The 23,436-nt window shown below is 42.9% G+C and overlaps 1 protein-coding gene across 4 annotated transcripts in view; it reads left to right on the top strand.

Annotated features, from left to right (window-relative positions):
- USP34 (ubiquitin specific peptidase 34) overlaps positions 1–23,436 on the top strand; it is a 274,188-nt gene that overhangs the window by 173,983 nt on the left and 76,769 nt on the right. For 3 of the 4 annotated variants that reach the window (XM_077813985.1, XM_077813986.1, XM_077813984.1), the window contains 3 exons: positions 5,506–5,561; positions 5,651–5,771; positions 13,806–13,989. In XM_077813985.1, coding sequence (XP_077670111.1) covers positions 5,506–5,561; positions 5,651–5,771; positions 13,806–13,989 — 361 coding nt within the window. The remainder of the gene's footprint in view (positions 1–5,505; positions 5,562–5,650; positions 5,772–13,805; positions 13,990–23,436) is intronic. The other variant, XM_077813988.1, reaches the window with a different exon arrangement.

Here is a 23,436-nt window from a genome sequence, read left to right as displayed (position 1 = left end):
CGGCCAGGCTCTCAGGGGTTCCCTCACCGCCGCACACAAGCTCAGAGGTTCTCCGCCACCTGTGGGAGGTGGGAGCTGTGGGGTACCCCACTGCCCGCAGTGGCCAGGAGATGTGGGGGCCACTAGCGGCAGCAGGGGTACCTTGCAGCTCCTGGCCCCTGCCGGTGGCAGGAGACCCTGCAGCTCCTGACTGCTGAAATCACGGAGGTCACTGGAAGTCATGGACTCCGTGACCTCAGTGACTAAATTGTAGCCTTACTTATGATCCTCCTTATTGGCCTTATTGGGACCCCTGGGCAATGTACTTCCAGCAATTTAGAGGGGCCCTGATTCAGTCTCATTAGGAACATAGAAGACCTCATTCTCTGATACTGTCCATCTCTCCTTCCACTCTGGATCAGCAGAGGACTCCTTTGAGGAGCAAGAGGCAAGGACAGAAAAGGAACTGATCCCACTTACAAATATTGATTCCTCATTATCTTATAAGATAGCAATGCCACCACTGCAGGGCCGGCTCTAGGATTTTTGCCACCCCAAGCAAAAAAAATTTTGGCCGTCCCCACTTTTTTTTCGTGCCCCCCGGCTACGCCCCAACTCCGCCCCTTCCCAAGCCCTTCCCCAAATCCCCAGCCCCGCCTCCTCCCCCAGGCATGCCGCATTTCTCCCCCCTTGCTTCCTGCAGCTCCCCTCCCGCCCCCGCAACCACCTGCCCTAGCTCATCTCTGCTCCGCCTGCTCCCCTGAACATGCTGCCACTCCGATTCTCCCCCCTCCCTCTCAGGTGAGGGAGAGGCAGCGTGTTCAGGGGAGCAGGCGGAGCGGAGGTGAGCGGGGGGGGGGGGAGCACAAGAACTAACGGTGCAGGGGGGTAGAGGAACCACTCCCTGTCCCAGCTCATCTCCGCTCCATCACCGCCACCTCCCTGGAATGCGCCACTGTTCGGCTTCTCCTCCCTCCCAGGCTTGCCATGCGGCAAGCCTGGGAGGGACGGGGGAGAAACGGAGCGGCGGCGGCGCGCTCAGGGGAGGAGGCGGAGCGGAGGCGAGCGGGGCTGGCGGGGGCACATTTCTAGGGGCTGCATGGCCGGTGCTGGAATGCCACCCCTAGAAATGTGCCGCCCCAAGCACCTGCTTGTTTTGTTGGTGCCTAGAGCTGGCCCCGCACCACTGCCATATTTAGCTGATGACTTTTGGCAATTCAAGGACCTAATGAAGCGTGTCACCCAGTAGAGTTTCTTGGCTGTATGGGAGCAAGCATGCGAGGCTATGACATTAGACAAATGCGTATTGGAGGCCATTACATTGGGTTAGACTATCTAGTTTACCTGCCCTCCGACCTCCCTTCCCCGTCCCTCCTCAGGGACCCCTCTCACAATCAATTACTGAGACAGGAGATCACAGTGCTCCTAAGTCTAGGGACCATAGGACCAGTTCCAGCTCAACACAGAGGCAAATCATCCAAGATATTTTCTGATACCGAAGAAAAATGGGGGTTGGAGGCCTTTACTGGATTTCAGACAATTGAACAAGTATGTCAGACATCTGAAAATCAGGACATTGTCCAGCTATACCAAAAGAAGGGCAGGAGACACTTGATACGGTTTTAATCAGGCTGCAACTTTATTATTAGATGTCTGGGACTACCTGACAGATAAAAGTGTACAGGGCAGATATCTCCATTTTCATTCAATATCTATCCATGGGGGCTTCTGCCAGCCTCCCTCTTTTTCCATCCAGGTCCCCCAGCCAACCCGTTGCTGGGACCTTACCACTCACCCCCACCCCTGAACAAGGGTTAAGGTGGACTATAAGAAAAGGGGGTTGGCTTTCTGCCATAACAGTCATAGAAGCCCCAAACCCTCTCTCCCCACCTTTCACTCCTTTAACCAGCATCTCCTTTTTAAGTCCTTTACCAAGTCATTTATCCAGTCCCTGTATATTTTCCCTATGGAGCACCTGCACTGGACATCTGCCCCAGACTTACATAATGAGTTGCGACATCTTAGCCTAACTCCCCTCTCTACTCACCATAACAGAACCCTCCCTGAAACTGTTGTGAGGAAGGCGAAAACCCCCTCCCATTCCACCTAAGCCAAATCTGGTGGTGAGGAAAAAATTCCTTCCCAGCCCCCCTATAAAGGAGCGGCTAGCATAAAGCCCACAGCAGGTCCCGGCTAAACCTGGTATTTTTGCCACCTCAAGGGGAAGGAGGGTGGGTGCAGCTCTGCCTGGTCCAGGGAAAAGGGGCTTCTCTCCTGTTTTGAACTTCCCAGCCCTTCCGGTCCCTGAAGATGAGTCAGCATTGCCACACTGACCCACTCCCCCTTTTGCAGCAGCTTCTGAGCCTCGCTCCCCCATCCCTGGCATAAAGTGCTATTCCTTCCCCCCCCTGCCCCCCAGCAAGCTGGACAACTGCTCCTCCCTCCCCTCCCTGCTTAAAGGTGCAATGCAGTCAGTGTCCCTGGCAGCTATAATTCCCTCCCTAGAGTCCAGGGACTGGTTTTCAACTCTCAACCTCAAACATGCCTACTTCCACATAGCAATTCATCCATTTCACATTCAGTCACAATCACTACCAGTATCGGCTCGTATCCTGCAGCCTTCCTTCTGCCCCACGGGTTTTTCTCAAGAATCATGGGGGTCATAGCTGCTCACCACCAACAGCTTGGAAAACAGTGTTTCCCTACCTTGATGAGCGGCTCCTGAAATGCTGCTGATATTAGGAGGTGTAGTCAGCAGTTCAACAACAACTTCACTGTTCCATACTTTAGGCCTACAAATAAGTGAGAAATAAACCTTGACCCCAATCCTTTTTACAGGAGCGTTTTTGGATTCAGTGATGGACAGGGCTTATCTCCCTCCTGACAAACCTCCGCTCTGAAAAACCTTATCCAAAGAACGCAGCTCAGTCCACAAGTTCCAGTCAGGACATGTCTGCAACTGCTGGTGCTTATGGCAGTTTGTGTTTTTTGTAATACAAAACTCCAGGTTACATCTTTGATGTCTCCAGGTGTGCCTCAGGACAGTTTGCATACCAAACAAATCAGTCTGAACAAGGAGGTTCCTGTACTCAGCTGGGTCCTTGAGCCACTCACCTGGTGGAAGAATCCTTCCTAAAGGTTTGTGCAGGAATCTCATTCATCCAGAGTCCCCCTATGGTCAGGATAACAATTTACATCCCTCTTGGGATGGAGAGCACATGCGGGTCCTCATAGAGCCCAAGGCAAATGGTCACAACAAGAATAACTCTTGCACATCAGTCTGCTGGAGTTAAGAGTGGTCAGAAAAGCTTGGTGCTATACTCTTTCCCTAATCAAAAGCAAGTCACTCAAGGTCATGATAGGCAATGGAGCTTGTATGTGTTTTATCAGTCATCAGGGTTAAGCAGGAGCATGTTCACCCTTGTTCTGCACCAAAGTGATAAAGCTTTGGAATTGATGCATAGCCATCCTGATAGTCATTTCAGCTTCGTACCTTCCGATATACAAAACATCTTGGCGGATGACCTCAGCAGACATTTTTTCCCTAAATTATAAATGGGAGTTGGACTTTCGAGTCCTCAACAAAATATTCCTAGCATGGGGATTTCCAGAGGGTCATCTTTTTGCCACTGGAGCCAACGTGAAGTGCAGCAAATTCTGCAGAGGAGAACTTTCGGAGGAGGACTCAATTCCCAATCTCTAGGAGATGCCTTTCTTATTACATGGACACGGGATCTTTTTTTTATGCATATCGACCACTCCATTGTTTTAAAGGATCTCAACAAGATCAAGCAGGACCAAGCCAGTGTAACTTTGATTGCACCAACTTAGCCAAGACAAGTTTGGTTTCCTTACCTCATCACACTCACCTCTTGCCTTCTATGGTGGCTCCCAATCAATTCTCAACTGTTATCTCAGGATCTATTTCAGATGCTTCACCCTGACCTGACTGTTCTGCAATTCCAAACCTGGTCCCTCCGTCGTTCTCAGGACAGGAGGAGTCATGTTCACTAGCAGTACAAAATGTGGTTTTAAATAGCAGGAAGGAATCTACAGGATGCATGTAATCTCCAAAAATGGAGAGGATGCAGTCTTTTTATGTAACCGCCATCTTTCATCTGTCAAGTCGTTTCTTTCCACAGTCTTTAATTACCTGTTGGAATTAAAGACATCGGGTCTTTCCATGAGTTCTATCAAGGTTCACTTAGTGGCAATAACAATTTCTCAACTTTTTGCCCATCTGACCACAATGAGATCCCTGAAAGGTCTTGTGAATCTTTTCCTGCAGATTAGAGATCCAACTTTAGTTCTTAACTGTCTCATGAAACAGCCTTTTGAGCCTCTAGTTATCTGCTTTCTGTTACATTTATCTATGAAGGCTGCCTTTTTGATGGCTATCACTTCTGCTTGAAGGGTTGGAAAGATTGGGGCCCTAATGGCAGGCCCTCCATTTACTGTGTTCTCTAAGGGGAAGGTATCATTAAAACCACATCCAAAATTTTGACCTAAGGTTTCTTCTGAATTTCACACTAGCCAGACTGTTCGCCTTCCAGTTTTTCCCTAAACCCCATCAGACAACACAGGAAGCTACCTTCTGTACACTAGATGTTAAGAGAGCATTAGCTTTTTTACTTGAAGAGAAGTAGGCTATTCAGGAAGTCCCGTAGACTCTTTGTTTCTATTGTGGATGGGTCTGGGGGAGCCAATATCTTCACACAGACTTTCTAAATGGATCTCTGGGTGCGTTATTGCCTCCTGCGGTTTCGCTGATACTCAGCCTCCCCTACTAGTAACTGTGCATTCTACTAGATCACAGTCTGTCTGTAGCCCTACTCAAGGATGTTGCAGTTGCTGAAATCTCCAAAGTTGCAACGTGGATTTCGGTGTATATTTTTTCCAGCCACTACGTGTCAGTTCACGCTTCTAGATTGGATGCTGCAGTAGGCATCGCAGTTCTTTCTTCAGTGCTGGACACTGTTCTGAACCTGCCACCTCCTTAGGGGTGTTACTGCTATGGAGTCACCTGAAGAGGAGCATCCACAGGGAAAGGAGAGGTTACTTATCTTGTGCAGTAACTGGAGTTCTTCAAAATGTGTGTCCCTGTGGTTGCTCCACTACCCGCCCTCCTTCCCCTCTACTTTAGAGTTTCCTCTGTGGGACTTTGTGGTAGAGAAGGAACTGAGAGCAGTTCACCTGCACAGCCCTATATAGCCTTCGTATGGGGCACAAGGATGTGTAGGGCACATTCATGGGTTGGACAGGCTTTACTACCAAAAATCTCCAATCAAAAGCGCAGGGTGCATGCTCACCTAAAGTGGAGCACCCACAGCAACACACATCTCAAGTAAATCAAGTTACTGAACAAAGTGAGTAACCTCTCCTTCTCATGTGAAAATCCAGTCCAATTCAAATGTATACATAGCGGCAAACTAAGGTTATTTAGTTTGGTTTGTGAATCAAACAAGAGCGTATAAAATGTATGATTATTTTTTATTTGTATTCCATTTTCCTTTATTTTTAATTCAGACAACGCTGCTTGATTTAGATGCCCTAGCAAGACACCTCGCTGACTGCATTCGAAGGTAAGATTTGGGGATGTAAATTTTATTTTAAAGTATGTATTTTATGTATTCTTAATGGGACATATTGACCTTAATTTTTTTTTCTGTAGCAGAGAAATCCTTGATCATCAAGATGGTAACATAGAAGATGATGGTCTTACAGGACTCCTGCGGCTTGCAACGAGTGTTATTAAACACAAACCACCTTTTAAATTTTCCCGGGAAGGACAGGTAAGAATAAAGGACTTGGAAAATACCAAATAACTGACGTTACCTCCTGTGACTGTAAACGGCTTCATTTTAAGTTTTGTTTTACTCTCTTCAGTGTAGGGGGTTGCATAAATACTGTTCCCTTGTCATATGATGATTGAAGGAAACATATTTCCTAATTTGATATTTTATTTTAAAAAACAGCAATGCAATGTGTATTTTACACACACACACACACACACACACACACACACACACTTTTCTTTCTAGCCATTTTTAACCTCAGGACAAAATTCTTGTCTCTTGGAGATCCTTTATTTATCTGTCTATCTAGCTATCTAATCATCAGCATTTTCAGGGCTGCTCAGCTTTTTCCAAGTTCGTACGAATCACTGATACCTGTTTTTCCTGGACCACATCCTGGGGCATCTCATGCACCTGTAGAAGATCCTAAAGCAGCCTAAAGCTGAAAGTCAGCTGCACATATGGACAGACACCTAATGCTATACTATTCTTTCCATCCCTATGTGTTGTGTAGATCCCCTGATGAGATGTGATTATGGAGGAAGTAGTGGACTTGTGTTTGTGATCCTTCCCTGTGTCCATGACCAGCTTGCATAGCACCTTGGCTTGTTGGGGCTGAGAATTCCATTCCTAAAATAAAAAAGCAAAGCTCTTGCACACAACTTTTGCTCTACTCTTCAATGCTTTGTTCAAACTTTTGGTCTGACTATGGGAGTGATTTACAGAGGCATATATGAAACATGAGATCTGCAAATCTAAAGCTCATTGAAATCAATGAGAGTCTTTCCATTGAGTTCACTAGGCTTTGGATCAAGTCCATGATGAGGTTTCAATCAATAATTAGACCCGTATATGTGACTTCATTTAATCCTGTTTGGCTAGCTCAAAGTCCCTTTTTCTAATTTAGAAACGTAAAATGCCTCGTGGTAATTTTATTATCTGAAAGTATAATAATCTCTTTCTAACTTTGGCATTACCTAATGTAATATTAGTTTTCAGCAATAACAGTATTTCTACGTATTAGTGTAATCTCATATGTGTGATACTTTTGTTCTAAATGAGTATTAATCTGTCCCATGAGGATTGTATGGTCTAAGTAGACAGCAGATAGTTGAAGGATGGGGGGATAGGATAGGTAAAAAAAACAAGTTACTAAGGAGTTGAATTTAGTACTTCTCATTAGAACAAATTTTGTTACAATGAATTTATGTGGCTTTTGGGTTTTTTGTGTTTCATTTTGCTAACAATACTTTGAAAAGACAAGAGTTTATAGGCCTCTTGGGAAAAGTGTGTTTTAAGGAGAGATCTGAAGGAAGAGAAGTTGAAAACCAGAAGGATGGGAATTCAAGGCATAGAGTGCAGTTTGGAAGACAGTACGGAGAGAAGAGGGGAAGGAGGAGGACACAGAAGGCAAGGTCATGCAGCTTGGGTAAAGCAAAGGAGTGAGGAGAGGACTAAAAGAAAACGAGAGAGGAGTAAAATTGTGCAGAGCCTTGAAGCTAAAGAAAAGGACCTGAGATATATGTATGTTGAGGGGAAGCCAGTAAAGGGGTTTGAAGAAGAGCTGAATGTGATCAGAGCAGCAGCCACAACAGATGATTTTTCAAGTAGAATTTTGTTTTTGCTTAATGACCAGGGTCCCAACATATTATTTGAGAATAAGTCTTGACCAGTATAATTAAAAAAAAAACTATTTAAAATGTTATAATTTACTATTTGATTTGCCTATTATAAAATAGCCTGTGTCTATTTATTTCATTGTATTGGTGTGAAGCAAATGGGCAGTTTCCCTTTTAAGTACCAGGAAACATATTGGAGCAGGTTTGCTTGATCATAAACTTTTCTCCAGAGTGATACATTTGGACTCTCTCTCTCTTTGAAAAATATTGGCAGCAGCTCAGTCTTGTCCAGCGGATTCTGAAATGTGGCCACTCCTTTTCCACCTTCACTTCAGATTCTCTCTCTTTGTTCATGCAAACAAAGTGATGGTTTAGTGCTGCCACCTTATCTGTTGTTACAAATCTTTTAAAAATTAAGTTCTGGGGCAGTAGCGAATGGTACTTTTGCTCCTTTGACTTCCTTCTTCTAGGAGAGTACACTGCTCATATCTACACTAGGAAGAAAGATGTATTTTGAACACATTAGCAAACATTTAAAAAATGTACCTTTTTTTTTTCTAGTGAAGGCATGTCCATTTTTTGTCATTTTTTGAATGGGAGCACCTGCCAAGCTCCTCTCCTCCCCTCCTCTCTTCCAGCATGGCAGAATCCATAAAATAGTGTGGGCAAAAGGCCAATATTTGCAAGTCACAAAAGGGTAGATATCCCACTACTATCCTAGTCTATAGACCCTTATTACTCCATGGGAAGTGGCTCAGATGCTGACAGCTCCCCATCTTTACACAGCAGCAAGACTCCTGCAGACACTCCTCTGCAATGGTAGAACTGTGGTCTTCAGCATGTAGGATTCAGCAGCCAGAGTCATTCTCATCTGTTGAGAATTCTTGAAAAATCTACACAAATCCCACCCTTTGCCCCTTCCCTCTCAAAAGAAAAAATTCCCAGTGTCTTCTTTCATGTACTCAAGTGTGTGAGAGGGGTAGGCTTTCCTATTCAGACTACCTGAGTCTGATGGCTTGGCTATTGAGTGGGAAGGTGATATATTCCTCTCTTAGCCTCCTGCAGACCTTCTGCCCTTTTTGCTTGTGCAAGAGTTTGGACAAACTCTCCTATTGGTGCCAAAATAAAAGGATTTAACTCCAAGAAACCACGTATTCCAATTCTTCTGGAATTTTTACTAAAATGGATTTTTGAAGCGTGAAAATGTCCTGAACATCATTAATTGCCAGGCAGATAACACATTTGTAAAGGCCAGTGCAGACACTCCCTAAATATTCATTGGTTAAGTACATTGACCTATAGAAGATCTCACTCAGGGTACTTTTCAGAGATCAGGATGTGGCTCTCTGACTAGAAGATTTCTGGGGAGAAATCTTTGTAATGTTGTTAGTGCTGTAGCAGGCGCCATACTCAGTGGACTTAATAGAATAAGGCACTGACCAAAGCCTCCCATATCTGGGGATTAGTTGCTGTTACTACAGTCTATAGATTGTAGTAGTGGACATGTAACATCTGTGTGGGTGCCCTGTGCTTTATCACCAAGTTAGAAGAGTATTCAGTCCCTCACAAACCTTGAGAAGGTCTCTTTTGCAAGATCCTTTTATTTAGTCCTGGTCCACACCTAAAACTTAGGTCAACCTAGCTACATCACTCAGGACTGCAAAATATTTCCCGCTGTGAGCACTGTATTTAGGTCGACTTAATCCCAGGTGTAGACATGGCTAGGTGGACAGAAGTATTCTTCCATCGACCTAGCTACTGCCTCTTGGAGACGGGGATTACCTGCATTGACAGAGAAACCCCTTCCATTGATGTAGGAAGCATCTACACCAGTGGTTCTCAACCTATTTACTATTGTGAGCTGCATATGCAGCTCTCTATGTGTTATGTGAACCGCATCCACACAATATATATACTACCTGTATGGCCCTGAGAATGTCACATGGGCCGCAACTGTGTATTGATTGGGCCACAGGTTGAGAACCTCTGCTCTAAGTAATGTGCTGGTTGTTGTGGATGGATTTGCAACTGTGGGATTCCTGAACTGCAGTGGGGTGATACAAGGCACATATTCCTATTTTCGCTTTAGCCCACCTTGCCACAGAGTACATCAACAGAAAGGGCTATTTTTCCTACTGTTATGAAACATAGATGGCTCACTGGGGATGATTCACTGATATCAGTGTGGGCTAGTCAGAGAAGGTGCACAATGCTCACATGTTTACAAATACAGGACTGTTCAAGAAGCTGAAAGCGCGTAAGTTTTTTTTCCCAATCGGGGATTACCATTGGCTACATTGAAATGCCAGTAGTGGTCCTGGAGGACCCAGCCTACTTCATGGTCCCCGGGACTCATGAAGCCGTATACGATAACCTTGACAGCCCCAAGGAAAGAGTCAACTGTTGGCTCAACAGGTGCAGAATGACAGTTGACTGTGCTTTCAGTAGATTGAAGGGATGCTGTCAGTGTTTACTCACTAGATAGATCTCAGTGAAAAGAATATCCTGATGGTTATAGCTGTCTGCTGTGTTCTGCATAATATCTGTGAAGCAAAGGGGGAAAAGTTGCTGCTGGGGTGGAGTGGTGTCTGCTGACTTTGAACAACCAGACCAAAGGGCCATTAGAACAGTTCAGCGCAGAGCTGTGTGGGTGAGGGAGGCCTCGAAAGAGCACTTTAATGGTCAGCCACAGTAATGTGCTGTGTTGGACATTTGGGGGGGGCGGGGGTGTGGCGTTAGGAATTGTGTAGTGCTGAATCTACATTTCTGCATATCAAACTGTCTTTTAATGAATCTATCAATTATATGGTGCTTACTGTATTTTTATAATTATTACGCTGTTTGTTCCTGAATCTATGTGTTCCCTGGCTCTGTTGTGGTTTTGTGTTTTGAGTAGCGCTAGGCGTTCTGTGGTTGATATGACCAAGTTATAAAGATTAATTTATTTCCAAAAAATAAAAATGGATTGTGTACCAAAAATAGTGCAAAAATAATGTGCAATTAAAAACCAATACAGTGCAAACTTATAAAACTTAACAGAACAGCGCTTTAAAATTAGAATGGTGGAAAACATTTGTGTCCATTTCAGCCAAACATACACCAAGTGTTAGAGAGACAAAGTGGGTGAGATAATATTTTTTATTGGACAGACTTCTGCTGGTGGGAGAGTCAAGCTTTTGAGCTTACACAGAGCTCCCTTCCCTTTTACTCATAAAAGTTTTAATTAAGATATGCTTACTGACACTTAAGCTTTGGAGCACTTCTGCACAGCACTGCTCTCCAGCCGCAGCCATGGTGAAGATGGCTTGCCTGGGTGAGGGATGAGGGAAATAAGGGAACTGTTCAGTGTGTAAAACAGTGAAATTTTGGCCCCTGTTTCCATGGATACAAGTACAGGGTAATGGCACTGGTTACTGGCACTATTTTCTGCAGACGGTGATTTTAGTTGATATTTTACTCTTGAGGGTCACAAAGGCACAGAAACAGATGGCGTCCTCAGCTGCCCAGGCCCTTATGCTGCTAGTCCCTTTAATGCAGTGGTGCTGATGAAGTCATCATGAAGTGGCATAGAAAAGTGTCCTACCTGAGAGGAAGAAATAAGTCAGCCATCCTTAGAAACCATCGAGAAAGGATTGCAAAGTTACCCCTGTGAAAGTGTCATCAAGATCTCTCAGGAAGATACCAGGAATAGCCTATGTACATAAGCAAACTACTGCACTTGGTTTCCTACAGGGAAATGAAACCCCAGTAACAACTCTTCCTCTGTTTGTTGTACCTCTACCTCTTTTTTGTATGAGTAAAACAATTAACAATAGGTACCTCTGTCCTGATAGCCTGGTATTGAGCTGGCTGCCATCTTCACATTTAAAAATTTTAAGGGAGAATGCATGTACACACCGAGAGTCCTTTCCCTGGATTGGGTTTGCCAGTGCTTGGCTGGCTAGATTGTGGTGGAGTCTCAAAGATCTGGGCTCTTGGCATAGCTGGAGGGGTCTCCATCTCGCCCTCCGCTGAGGTATCCAGGGTCGTCTGCAGGGTGCTGGTGGGATCTCTGACAAGTATGGCATGCAGCTCTCTGTTCAAGTGGCAGTTTGTGCCTTGTCACCAGGTGAACTGTTGGCCTCTGTGGCCATGTAGTACACCTGTTGCAGTGCCTTCACTTTCATTCAGCAGTTCTGCTGATCCCTGTCATACCCCTTCACCTACATCCCATGTGCAGTCTTTCTTAAATTTCCACATTTCTAAGACTGGTCCATAGCTGTGCCTGCCCAGCCTCTTCTCTCCACAGGTCTGGTTGAGCAGTTGCAACACAGCAAGGAAGAGCTGCTATGTGTGCTTGCTAAACTGGGCATTCTGGAAAAGGCATTTCAAAAATACACAGGAGTTTTAAAGCAACAGGGTGGCTTCAGGTCTCTGTGATGCCTGGGTGGTGGAGTTCACTGTTGTGACCAGAGCGGTCAGTATTGGGCATTGTGGGACAACTGCTGGGGAACTATTAGGATCGACATACGTTGCAGTGTCTACGCTTGGGTTGCATTGATTACAGTAGATTGACCATGGCTCAAAGCCATTTGGGGAGATGATGATATTGCATTGCTGTAACTGGGCGCTTACATCAGCGGGAGACATATTTGAGTGTAGACATATGCACAAATAGGTGGACACAAGGTGACTTACGTTGACATAACTTTGTCGTGTAGACTAGTGCTCAGTGTGTTCAATGCACTACAGTGTTTACTTGTCCCCTCTCCTTCCTAAGTGTATATCTACACTAGATTATTTTTTTTTACCTGAAGCTAATTAAAGCCAGGCAGGTAACACATTTGTAAAGGCTAGTGCAGACACTCCCTAAATATTTATTCCTGGCTGCAAGCATTTGTGGTTTACAAAGTGTATTTTTAACACATTAGCCAACTGTTCAAACTATCCTGTGAAAAGCGCACACAGCCTGTTTCATACCAGCTGTCAGCCCTTTTACCTCTACTCTCTCCCCCTTCCCATTAATAAGTACTCTTAACCTGTCTCTTGCTGTTTGCAAAAAAGCCTCCACTCCTCCCTTGCTACTTAAATTTTCTGCACACAACCTTCCCTCCTACTTATATTTAGAAAAGTGGTGTAATTTTTTGAAAAATGTGGTCATCTTATTAGAGGGATGTGAATCCTAGGGCTTGTAATATGTGTCTTTTGGTTTTTTTTTTTAATTTATTGTTGTTGAATTAATGTGACTAAAACAGGACAGGGACAAGTTTAGACTTACTCTCCGCCCCCCCCCCCGCGTCCTCCCCCCCCCCCTTCCGAATTTCTTGTCATACTGATCTGGTGTGGCAAATATGGGTAACAAATTACTACCTGTGTATCTGTTGCCTAATATCAACATGACTTGGAACATCCATTGTTTGCTCTCTTTTTAGTTCATTTAACATGGATTCAATTTGTTCATGGAGCATTATTTAAAATACAGCATTTGTCATTAAAATCATATTTAAAAACAAAAACCTGAATCTACAGCAGTGGGACACTTAAAATCAATTTTAGTATGTGAACATTAAAACACAGACTGATAATACATTACTTTTATGGATAAATAGTAATGGGTGAAACTGACCTTTTCAAAGACACTTTTTTTTTTTTTAAAGGTGTGCCTGGATAGTTTTGTCAGTGTAAATTAAAATAACCTGGGTGAAATTCTGTCCCACTAAAGTCAATGGAAGTTTAGTCATTGACTTGGATTTTACCCAATCTTTTTATATCAGAAATTCTGTTGATCATTGCTTGTGTAGTATGTGTATTTCATGTGTAACATCAGTATGTACTTCTTTCTTTATAATTTAATTTATTTACAAAGAAAAAGAAAATAATTGTACAGAACTGTGAAGTGTATAAATTTCATAGTGTTATAACAGTTGTTTTTGGTATAATATACATGACCTATTATGTTAATATGATTTGTAGGAATAACGATGTTTTAAATTGGCAGTGTTACATAACACGAGTAATCTTCAAGTCTAACTTAAACCTGAATATAACTCAATTATGGATGTTTGGCAGTCTTCATTAACTTTTTTCTGGTTTTTTATGCCAAATAACAGTGCTATGCTAGAGCTACAGATAATTTGTCTTAACTTTTTTTGGTGGACATATTTATCTTTACATCATGGTAATGTAACACATTTACAATGCTTCTCTTCAAATTATTTGAAGACTGCTTTTTGCTATGTTATATAATATACAGAGGATGGTGTAAAGGAGACACTGTCAAAGTTTGCAGTCCAAAATTTATCTACAGAACATTAAAATTGTTTTTATCTGATGGAGGAAGCCTCCTAGAAAGTTTGAAACTATATAAAATTATCTAACAGTGTTTTTAATATTTGTACAAACTGATATACCTACTGATTGAATTGTTTTACAGGAGTTTCTAAGAGACATCTTCAATCTTCTGTTTTTGCTGCCAAGTCTAAAAGATAGACAACAGCCAAAATGCAAGTCACATTCTTCAAGGGCTGCTGCTTACGACTTGTTGGTAGAAATGGTAAAGGGGTCTGTAGAAAACTACAGGCTGCTCCACAACTGGGTTATGGCACAACATATGCAGTGTAAGAATATTTATTCATGTTTAGTTTTTGTAAGTATTTTATGCAAGATAGATATTTTTCAGTATTAACATTTTGGGGTTGGGCTTTTGTAATACTTTTTGGATGTATAAAATCGCTTAAGGATAAGAAGAGTGTCCCTTTAGTGCACACTCCACTCTGTTGGCCCTTCTGCCCACTCTCATGCTGGGACAGCCTGGCACAGTGTCACAGTGGGGAATTACTTGCATCCATGATGGATCCTTTTGGGAGCAGAGAATCTTCACTTAACTCTGATGCATTGCCCCATGAGGAGGGGAGTATAACTTTCAGTCCCCTATATACTTTAGATACTGACACATTAAGGGATTCCCTCAGGCAGGTGCTCCAGGATAGGTACTCAACTGTCTCTCACAAGTGATCATAAGGTTTCTTCCTTCCTAGACCATATTGCAGTGACTTTACCTCTAAACAATCTAAGACACACACAATCTAGTTAAAAACAAGATGTATTAAGATTATATAGACACAATCAGATTAAAACAAAAAATTATGCATAACATATCTAGTCTCATAGTTGGCAAGAGTTAAGATAGGTAGGCACATCTTAGAAAAGTTATTATAAAGTAAGGCCTTATCAGCACTACCATTTTTCTTAAAATTTTCCCCGATTGCACTGCTACTTGTGCAGCTCCAGTTGTGGTAGTAATGGAGGGAGTGCTTGTGTAGATGTGCTTTGCCCACCAATCAGCTGACTGGTTTGCTCCAGTTGGGGCTTTAAAAGCATGTACATAATTTTTAAAATAATGATATCTTTGAAATATTTTGCCCATTAATATAATCTGTTATCTCCCCTCCCCCCATTTCCATTGTTTATTTAGAGCATCTGGTCCTGGTAGGGGACAAGCAATAAATATGCAGATTGTTCATGGAGTGAATTTAATAGCATATATGTCATTCTTTTCTGTTGGCTATGGCCTCTGACTTTCCTCATCAAGCGGATGCTTGATGCAGTTTATTTTATTGTTCATAGGTGAAAGCTGCCCTTATAGAGGTACAAATGACCTCTGGTGGCTAATGGGGTAGTCATCCTTTTGGCAGATGTAACATCTCTTCCCAGTCTGCTCCCTGTGGTTGATCAAAATGTCTGCCTCTGCCTGGTTCAGGCTTTGTGCCCCTGTTGCCTGTCTGTTCCCTCTTAGGTTTTCTTCTCTGTTTTCACATGGCTGTTTTCATAGGGATTAGTTATCTTACCAGCTTGTGCAACATTTTGGGGAGTCAATATCCAATCATGCTCACAAGTCTAAATAACAATGTTGATAAAATTATTTCATGCCTGTTAGCTCCGACTCTTTCTCTATAATGGAAACCCTGTTCCTGTTTATCCATTTCCTTAGCTATTTTCCTGTTTAATTTGGAAATTCATAATAATTTTCATCACTCTTTTGAGCTCCCCAAAATTTCTTTCTATGAGCCTCGAAATGTCAGTTCAGGTTTCTCTGGCAGTCTTAATTTTTCCATAATTCACGATATCCAGGTTTACATTGTCAGTACCTTACAGGTCAGAAAGGAAGTTAGAAACCTCATCTTATCCATTGTTGACTTCCTATATATGCCCTCTTTCTTAAGGCCTTCTGAAAGAAACCAAAAATGTCCCCATCTCTATATTTTAGGAACAGTTTGTAATCTACATTGGATATGGAATTGAATGTGTTGTTTCTGTCTCCATTTAACTGAACTGTTCAGACACTGGTTATCTAGATTCTTAGGCCAAGATTCTCAAAAAATAGAAGCCTAATGTTAATCCTCTCCAACCCCGATCCTGGCCTTGATGTCCATTTCATACTCTCTCACACTTTCCTCTTACACTTAGCATGCCGCTTTTCCTTATGCTGGTGGACCTTCTCTCTGCCAGTTTCTCTCCAGCTGCAGTCTTTTTTCTTGCTCCAGCTGATGTTTCTCCCACTTCAGGTTCCAGTTATCCTAACCACTCATATTGTCCCTGGCTTTTCCTCCATTAATTGTGGACACTGCATTCATTGTTGCTTTCCTCTAACATAGTCTTCTCTAGATTGTCTGCCTCCTGCTCGGGTGCCCCACATCGATCTGGTCCACTTGGCAAGCCCACATTTGCATTGCTGTCAGTCTTATGAAAGTGGACTATCTCTTGGTACAAACTATGTTTGGTTAACCCCTTCTGAGGTGCCACCATTCTCTGTTGCTCATCTCCTGCCCAGCTTTCAGGGCCCATTTTCCTTATAATTCTGTTGATCCGTTGATACAATTCTGATCTTGCTAAGCATCTTAAAATTGGAATTTATCTCTTTGCTTGGCTCTGAGCCGCTGTTTCTTTTAAAAAAATAAATAAATAAAATCTGGTCATAAGTCCTCTTGTTTCTCTTCCTTACACTTTCTCCACACCCCAAAAACCAAAGCAAAACAAAAAAACTTTTCCCGCTTTTTGGTTTTAGTTGTTTATTTTTATTTCACTGTGGGGATTCTATATCTTTACACCAAATGTAGCCTTTGGTCATCTGATCCTGCCTCTGCATTGCCCCTGTTCTTGCCTCTTTACCACATTTCCTTGTGTCCCCTACTGACTGAAGCTAGTGGCAATTCCTGGGGGATTGTCTTAGCCAAGTGCTCCTGCACTAGGTACTGTTTTCTCCCTGGCTGCCTCTCATGTGAAGATATAATATTGTCTTCCTTTCAAGGATGCACTGCAATTTTTTTAACTCGAAAATGACTCAAATGGTCTAATTAAAAAGAAGATTTATTAAGAGTCTCTACCGAGAATCAGATTAAAACAAAAGAAACTGTGTAATAAAACTGGTGGGCTTACACTCCGCAAGAGTCAAACTAGGTAGGTGCAACTTGGCATAATTACTGCAATGTAAGGCCTTGTCAGTGCTAGCATTTTTCTTAAAATTTTCTACAATTGGCATTATCACTGGTGCAGCTCCACTGGTGGTAGTAACGGAGGAAGTACTACTGTAGAAATCCTTTAGCCACTCAAGATCTGGTTTGACTGCACTATGTGGGGGCTTTTACCATGTATGTCATTACCAAATCATATTATCTTAGAAATATTTTCCTGTTAATCTATACCTCGTTTCCATTGGGTATTTATAGCATCTGGTACTGTGAGGGAACAAAAAGATGTTAGACACCATGGTGTGTGGAGTGAATTTGGTAGTGTACAGGTTAAACCCTATTTCTCTTATCTCACTAATTGTTCATATGGCAACACTACTGTGAATGAATATTTCTGTCCTCCTCAGTTCTCAGCTGATCAGATGGTAGCTAGTCCTGGGAGCAGGATTTTTGCAACCTGTTTTTCATTGTCCTGGTGTGCAGATGGTTAGCCTATATATACTACGATAATTATCTAGTCACTTAGCCAGAGTCCAGTTGCGGCTGAGGCACCCTAGGTAGATATCCAAACTGGTGTGGCCACATCATAAAACATAAGGTGAGACAAAATTGTTTTTCAGTGACGTTGCTGTCACTAATCTGGACGAATTGATGACTTGCGGTGATCATACCCAGGAAGGGAAAGAGTAACTACGGAGAAGCTAAAGTGGGCCAGGGTAAGGTGATGGAAGGGGAGAATCTGGGAGAACAAGTTAGAAAGGAGATCAGCCAGTCAGAGCTCATTAAAGTGAGTGGATCTACTCCCTAGGGCTGCTGGGAAAAAATCCCTTTAAAAACTTGCTGACTGAAGACACTGCAACTGTTGCTTGATAATCCAGCCAATAATGACTCAAGAAGTTAATTACAGCCTGACAGAGGATGTCTACCAATGGCCTCTATATTCTGCTTAGCACATAGCCTGGGTAGTTTGGGTAGAATGAACTTAAAACAGTTCTGAATAGGGGAGGCCTGCAACCGAATAGGAGTGCTGAATGTAGGCTCTGATTTACTGGGAAAAGGTGTTTAGATACCTTTTCCGATTTATGAGGTCCTTCGTACTGTACAAACAGGGACCTAGACTTGCAGAAATGTTCGGAAAAAGCAGAGCTTAAGTGTTTGTTGGATATCCAGGAAATTCCACTGGATGAGTTCAGCTCCAATCTCAAGACCCAAAGTTGGGGAGTAAGATCTCCTAGTTAAGAAGGAAGACCTGAGGCCACCTTGGGGAGAAACTACTTTTTCTTTCTGTAAAATAATAAAAGGGGGATCATGAGCAATGTCTGTAATTTCCTCAGCTCTCATACCTAAGGGATGGCCTCTAGAAAGACCACTTTCTATCACTGAGAGAGAGAGAATGGTGAGGATGAATTTATGGCATCTAGCACCAAGTTTGGGTTCCAAGAGGGAACAAGAGTCTTACCAGGCTCAGGTAAGAGACTGCTTTAAAAAACCTGGATGTGAAGTTGGATCCCACTGCGAGATCTCCTATGGAATCTCTGAAGCCTGGACACTAAGGTCCATGTAGAGAGCCCTTTGTCTGACCCATCCTGAAAGAAATGTAGAATGGAAGGGGTAGGGAATCTCAAAGCCAAGATTTGATTATATCTGCACCAAAAGGAAAAAAGATAGGCTCCTCTTTCAGCAGTGGAGAAAGATGACAAGGACTGATTAAACATTCCTGGTTTTGAGGTGAGAGAGCATCTATGAGGCAATTCTTGAAATGGAGGGTAATCGCATCATGGTGGAGGGTTGGCCCTGTTATACGATATCCTATTTTTCTGGTTGGCAAAGGCTGTCTTGGTACAGCTTAAGGAACTCTATGAAGAAGACTCATCTTGGCTACTTTGAGTCTAGGGGAATTGGATGGCACTGAGTCTTGCCTATTTTCTCCAGAATGAGATCATGGGAAGAGAAGAGGGGGTAAACTACCTATCCCTATCCAAGGCTCACGAACCCTTCCTTCTTCCAGCAAGAAGTTATTCGAGAGAGGCTGGAATCAGACAACAGTTTTCCTAATAGAGGGACTATTTCCTTGGATAGATTTCCTTGCAGCTCAACCAATAACCTTGATCATTCAGATGGCCAGATACTTGTAGGACATTGAGGGATCCCAGTCTTTCTTTTCCCTGTGTAATAGGATGTTGGGCTCTCTTTAGAGAGGAATACTCTAAAGCCTTCCTTGATCATTCAGGTAGGCCAGTTCAGCTATTCTGTCTAACCTGATTGAGACATGGCTGAAAGAAGGATCTCCAAGAACTTAAGAACCAACCTGATGACCCTAAGTTCCAGGATGCTGAAGTGTGGTTTCATTCCTGTGAAGACCACAATCCTTGGACTTACTGTGAAGAACCCTTATTTGTGGAAGCTGCACATCTGTGATTAACTGAGGATCCCAGTTGTCCTGCAGTGGGGATCTCTTCATGGTGAGAAAACTCTGCTTTCCTGTCACCAAATGAGAGAAACTTTTATTGCTTGAAGGGAAGGAATTAGATGTTCCAAGTTTTCCTCTCTTGAGGAGTGACATGGGATGCTAACATATACTCAAGGAGACATTGAGAAGGGAACTTAGCCGTTTCCATCAGGTCTTCACAGTAAGATGTGCCTCCAGCCAGGCCATGTACAACTGGATAGCTGCTGACTCCCTGAGCTCAAAAGGATGAATTGGGGCCTTGAGATGGAGGATTTCAATCTGGGGAAGGGAATTACCTGTGTGTCTTCCATATTAATTATGGCTCCTAAGAGACAGCAGTTTCTGGGGAGGAGAGCCGTATTTTCATTTGCCACCAGACCAAGGTAACTACATGTTGTCAGGTCATGTGTACTGCTGCTGAAGTTTTCTGGACCATTGGGCCCAGATCCTAGTCCTTAGTGACAATCATGATGCTTTCTGAAGATTAGAGCTTTAAACTGGAAGTGCAAATGGCCTGCAGCAGAACCTCTGGTCTGGAATATGAGGATCTGAGTTCTCAATTTCAGTGGATGCCAGATAGTTATCTGAAATCTACAGCTGATAGCCTTGAGTGGAGAGAATCCATGTGGTATTTGACAAAGTAATTCATTTTAGATCTTGTGGCACCTTAGAGACTAACAAATTTATTTGAGCATAAGCTTTCGTGAGCTACAGCTCACTTCATCTGATGAAGCTTATGCTCAGATAAATTTGTTAGGTCTCTAAGGTGCCACAAGTACTCCTTTTCTTTTTGCGGATACAGACTAACACAGCTGCTACTCAGAAACCTGTCATTTTAGATCTTGGATCTTCTCAGCTTCTGTGGACTATGAAGTACCTAGAGTAAGACCCCTTTTTTCTTTTCTTGACTTTGGGATCTGGGCATGTGGCCTGGTAGGGATGATTAATGGTTTGCAGGATATTCTGCCTTGTCTTAGGGCCCTATGGGACGAGGTCAAAGGTTAGATGCCCCTAAATTGGCCCCTAAGCTGTTAAAATATTGGGCCATGTCTTTGGCCGCAGGAACAGAGATAAACCCCCTTGCAAGGTTCCTGCATACCAAGGGGGGCAGCTCGGAGGAAACAACCTGTCTCCTTCTCAGTCAGCCACTTGATTGGTACTCTAGAAGTGCAAGAGGATTGTGATACTGATCTGAATGCTACCCAGCTCAAATGATCATTTAATAGCCTTTTTTGTTTTCCTGACCAGGGGATGTGAAGGGATACATTAATATGTGGAAGCAGATCTGAGCACCTAGAATGATCTGCTGTGGTGTGAGACTACCAGGCACTGCAGAAATCAGGGTTCATCTCATAGAACCTGAAGCAGTATTCGCGCAGCTTGGGAACAGAATCAGGAGAAGCACACTTTGTTTCTACCAGCTTCACAAAAGCTTGTGGAAAGACAGATTCAACTCTGCAGGGTTGACTTGGAGGAAAATAGGGAACCTTCCTATATCTTTTGAAGATGGAGTTCCACCAGAGAGATTTCCACAGTGTTTCTTATGTGGGACACCAAGTAACTCCGTTCGCCTGAAGTGACCCTGTTGTAGTTATCTGAAGTGGAAGGGGCTCTGTCATAGTGGATTGATCTTGCTGGTCTGATCCCAGCTCAGGTTTTTGGGAGACTTCCTGTCTGAGAGGGAATGGAAATGAAAGATGAGGCTTTTCCTCCCCTTAGTGGCAGAGAAGAGGTCCCTTGTGATAGGGAAAGGGACAGAAAGCATGTTTGCTGGGGAGGGTGAACTCTTTTGAGAAGTTTTGGGGGCATTTTTTGGAAGGGAGGAAAGGTTCTTTGTTGGGGAGAGTATGGAGACAGCAAAGGCAGTATTTATTCAGGTAATGACTAATAAGATAAAGATCATTCCATTGTGATAAAGAGGGTGTCACAAGAGAGATTTGATTGTCTTTTCTCTCCAGCATGTGATCCTGTGACCCCCTATCTGAGGTCAGGAACTCCTGGAGGCTCCTGTTCTTGGGTACCCAGTTGTACTTGAAAGCTGTTCTGCATGTCCTCGTTATCCAGGGTGGCTGCTGAAGTAAAACCCAGTTCTCTGGTCTAGAATTCTGCCAGTCACTGCTTGGCCATAGCTGTTGCAGTTCCAAGCCAGACGGTGGAGGGGCATGGTTTTGGGCAAACGGGCAGAATGGACCTGCTGCTGAAATTTGCCAAGAGAGGACACTCAAGAGGTGCATTTTTAGCCTTTTTTTCCCTAAAGCTTTTTGGGAATGAAATCACCTTTATTATTCTTTGCTGCATGCTATTCCAGAGCTCTGCAGTGGCCTGGAAGAAAGATGGCATGTCAGCCAGAAAGGCAAGGCAGGAGAGCAACTGCAGAAAGCCTGCTGGCAAGCTGGGAAACAAAGAATGCACTAGATGTAAAAATCTTTTGTGTGGACTAGCTACCACCTGCCGGACTGGCAGATAGAACTCACCCCTTGATCCAGACTGTTGGCAGCCATATCACAGAACAAGATGTGTTAAGAAGAGAGAGAGACTGTCAGATTAAAACAGTACTAGTCTTACACTGTATAGGCATATCTTGGATTAGATGTTGAAGATTGACATTACAGAAAGTGCATTCTCTGTCTCTTCTCTCTGACCCTTTAGGTCACTCACCACATCCCCTTTGGTTCTCCTTCCCCTAGTTCTGTTGTAGCATTTAAATTTCTTTGGTGTGCCTGCTTTACTATAGCAGAAATTCCCCCACTGTCAAGAAAAAAGAAAGTGGTATTCCCATAGATCTGTCACAAAATTCATTCAAGTTTGTATTCAGCATTGTGGCTAAATAGTTACTCTGTTTTTCTGTTTCATCTTTGCAACTTCTCTCCAGTAAGGTTTCCACCCTTAAATGCTGGCTACCTTTTTCACTTGCCTTTGTGATCATGCTTGATATGTTTATTATCTTGGCATTTGATGTCACTCTGTAACCAGCTAAGCCTTCTTTTCAAGATGCGGGATTTATGTAATTCAGTAATTCATTCTTAACATTACATTTACTCTATTAAAAATATGAATCATGGACAGGTTCATTGCTTTATTACATCAAGAAGAATCCGTAGTAGGAGCCTCTGGGTGCAGACTCAGTTTGACTCCCTTCCAAGTGTGACACAAAGCTGAGTGTGAATGACTGGTGTGTATGTTGGAAAGTCCCAGTAGCTGGTGTTTGTGTGAGTGGTTTGAGTGGCTAGTATGTCTGAGTGTGTCTGTGTGTGAGGAGAGGGCTAGGTGTTAAACAACTGGCATCTTTTTTACTGTCAATTAGTTAAGCTAACAGCTAATGCTGGGCGTGTTTAGAGAAAGAGAGAGAGAAGAGGAAGGAAGGAAAAAAGAATAAGACAGAGAAGGCAAGGCAAAGGAAGTATATCCTACAGTATATTAAGGACTGCATTTCCTGTCAGACAGATAAGATGTGCTGTTTCCAGAAAATTTAGCTAAGGCATCAATAAGTGATAGGAGTTAGAGGCAGTCAGGGCCAAAACACACAATTTAAGAAATTGAATTAGACTGAGATCCTTATTTTTATAATATGTCCCCTATTTTTTATATTTTATCACACATTTTTTGTCATAAATAGGAAAGACAACATTTCACAATTATGCTACATTTGGTGGTTGCCCTTTTATATTGGTGAGGATACTAGAAGGGCCACCTTTCAGCAAGTCTGCAAAATGCACACACAATATTTGCAAGCGCATCAGTTTGTGTGTGCCAAAGTTGGCATTTTGAAGCACATCTGTTTGCATGCACAAATGGGTACACTTGCAGATTTCCTAAGTTCATTTCAGAGGCCTGCTGAAAATTTTTTGTCATACAAAACAGACTCTCTTAATATCCGTAACTTTCCAGAAATACATTTCTATAAGAGAAGTGAATAATATTTTGAAAACACTTTGGTAGGTATGAAAGACTCTTAACATACATAATTGTAATCTATGAATTCCTTTGTTACTGATGGAAAACTATGCCATGTGTACTATTTTGGGCCAGACTGTGGCTTTATGATACAGTCTGGGGAGCTGTCAGAGCCACATTACCACAGGTAGAGCTCTAAGTGTACATCTACAGGGGGATAAAAGCATGCGACACAGCTGTGGCTGACCCAGGTC

Source organism: Eretmochelys imbricata, chromosome 3, assembly GCF_965152235.1.
Source record: "Eretmochelys imbricata isolate rEreImb1 chromosome 3, rEreImb1.hap1, whole genome shotgun sequence".
Lineage (NCBI taxonomy): Eukaryota > Metazoa > Chordata > Testudines > Cheloniidae > Eretmochelys > Eretmochelys imbricata.
Note: the sequence above shows the minus strand (reverse complement) of the source record. Positions and strands in the feature narration are given on the sequence as shown.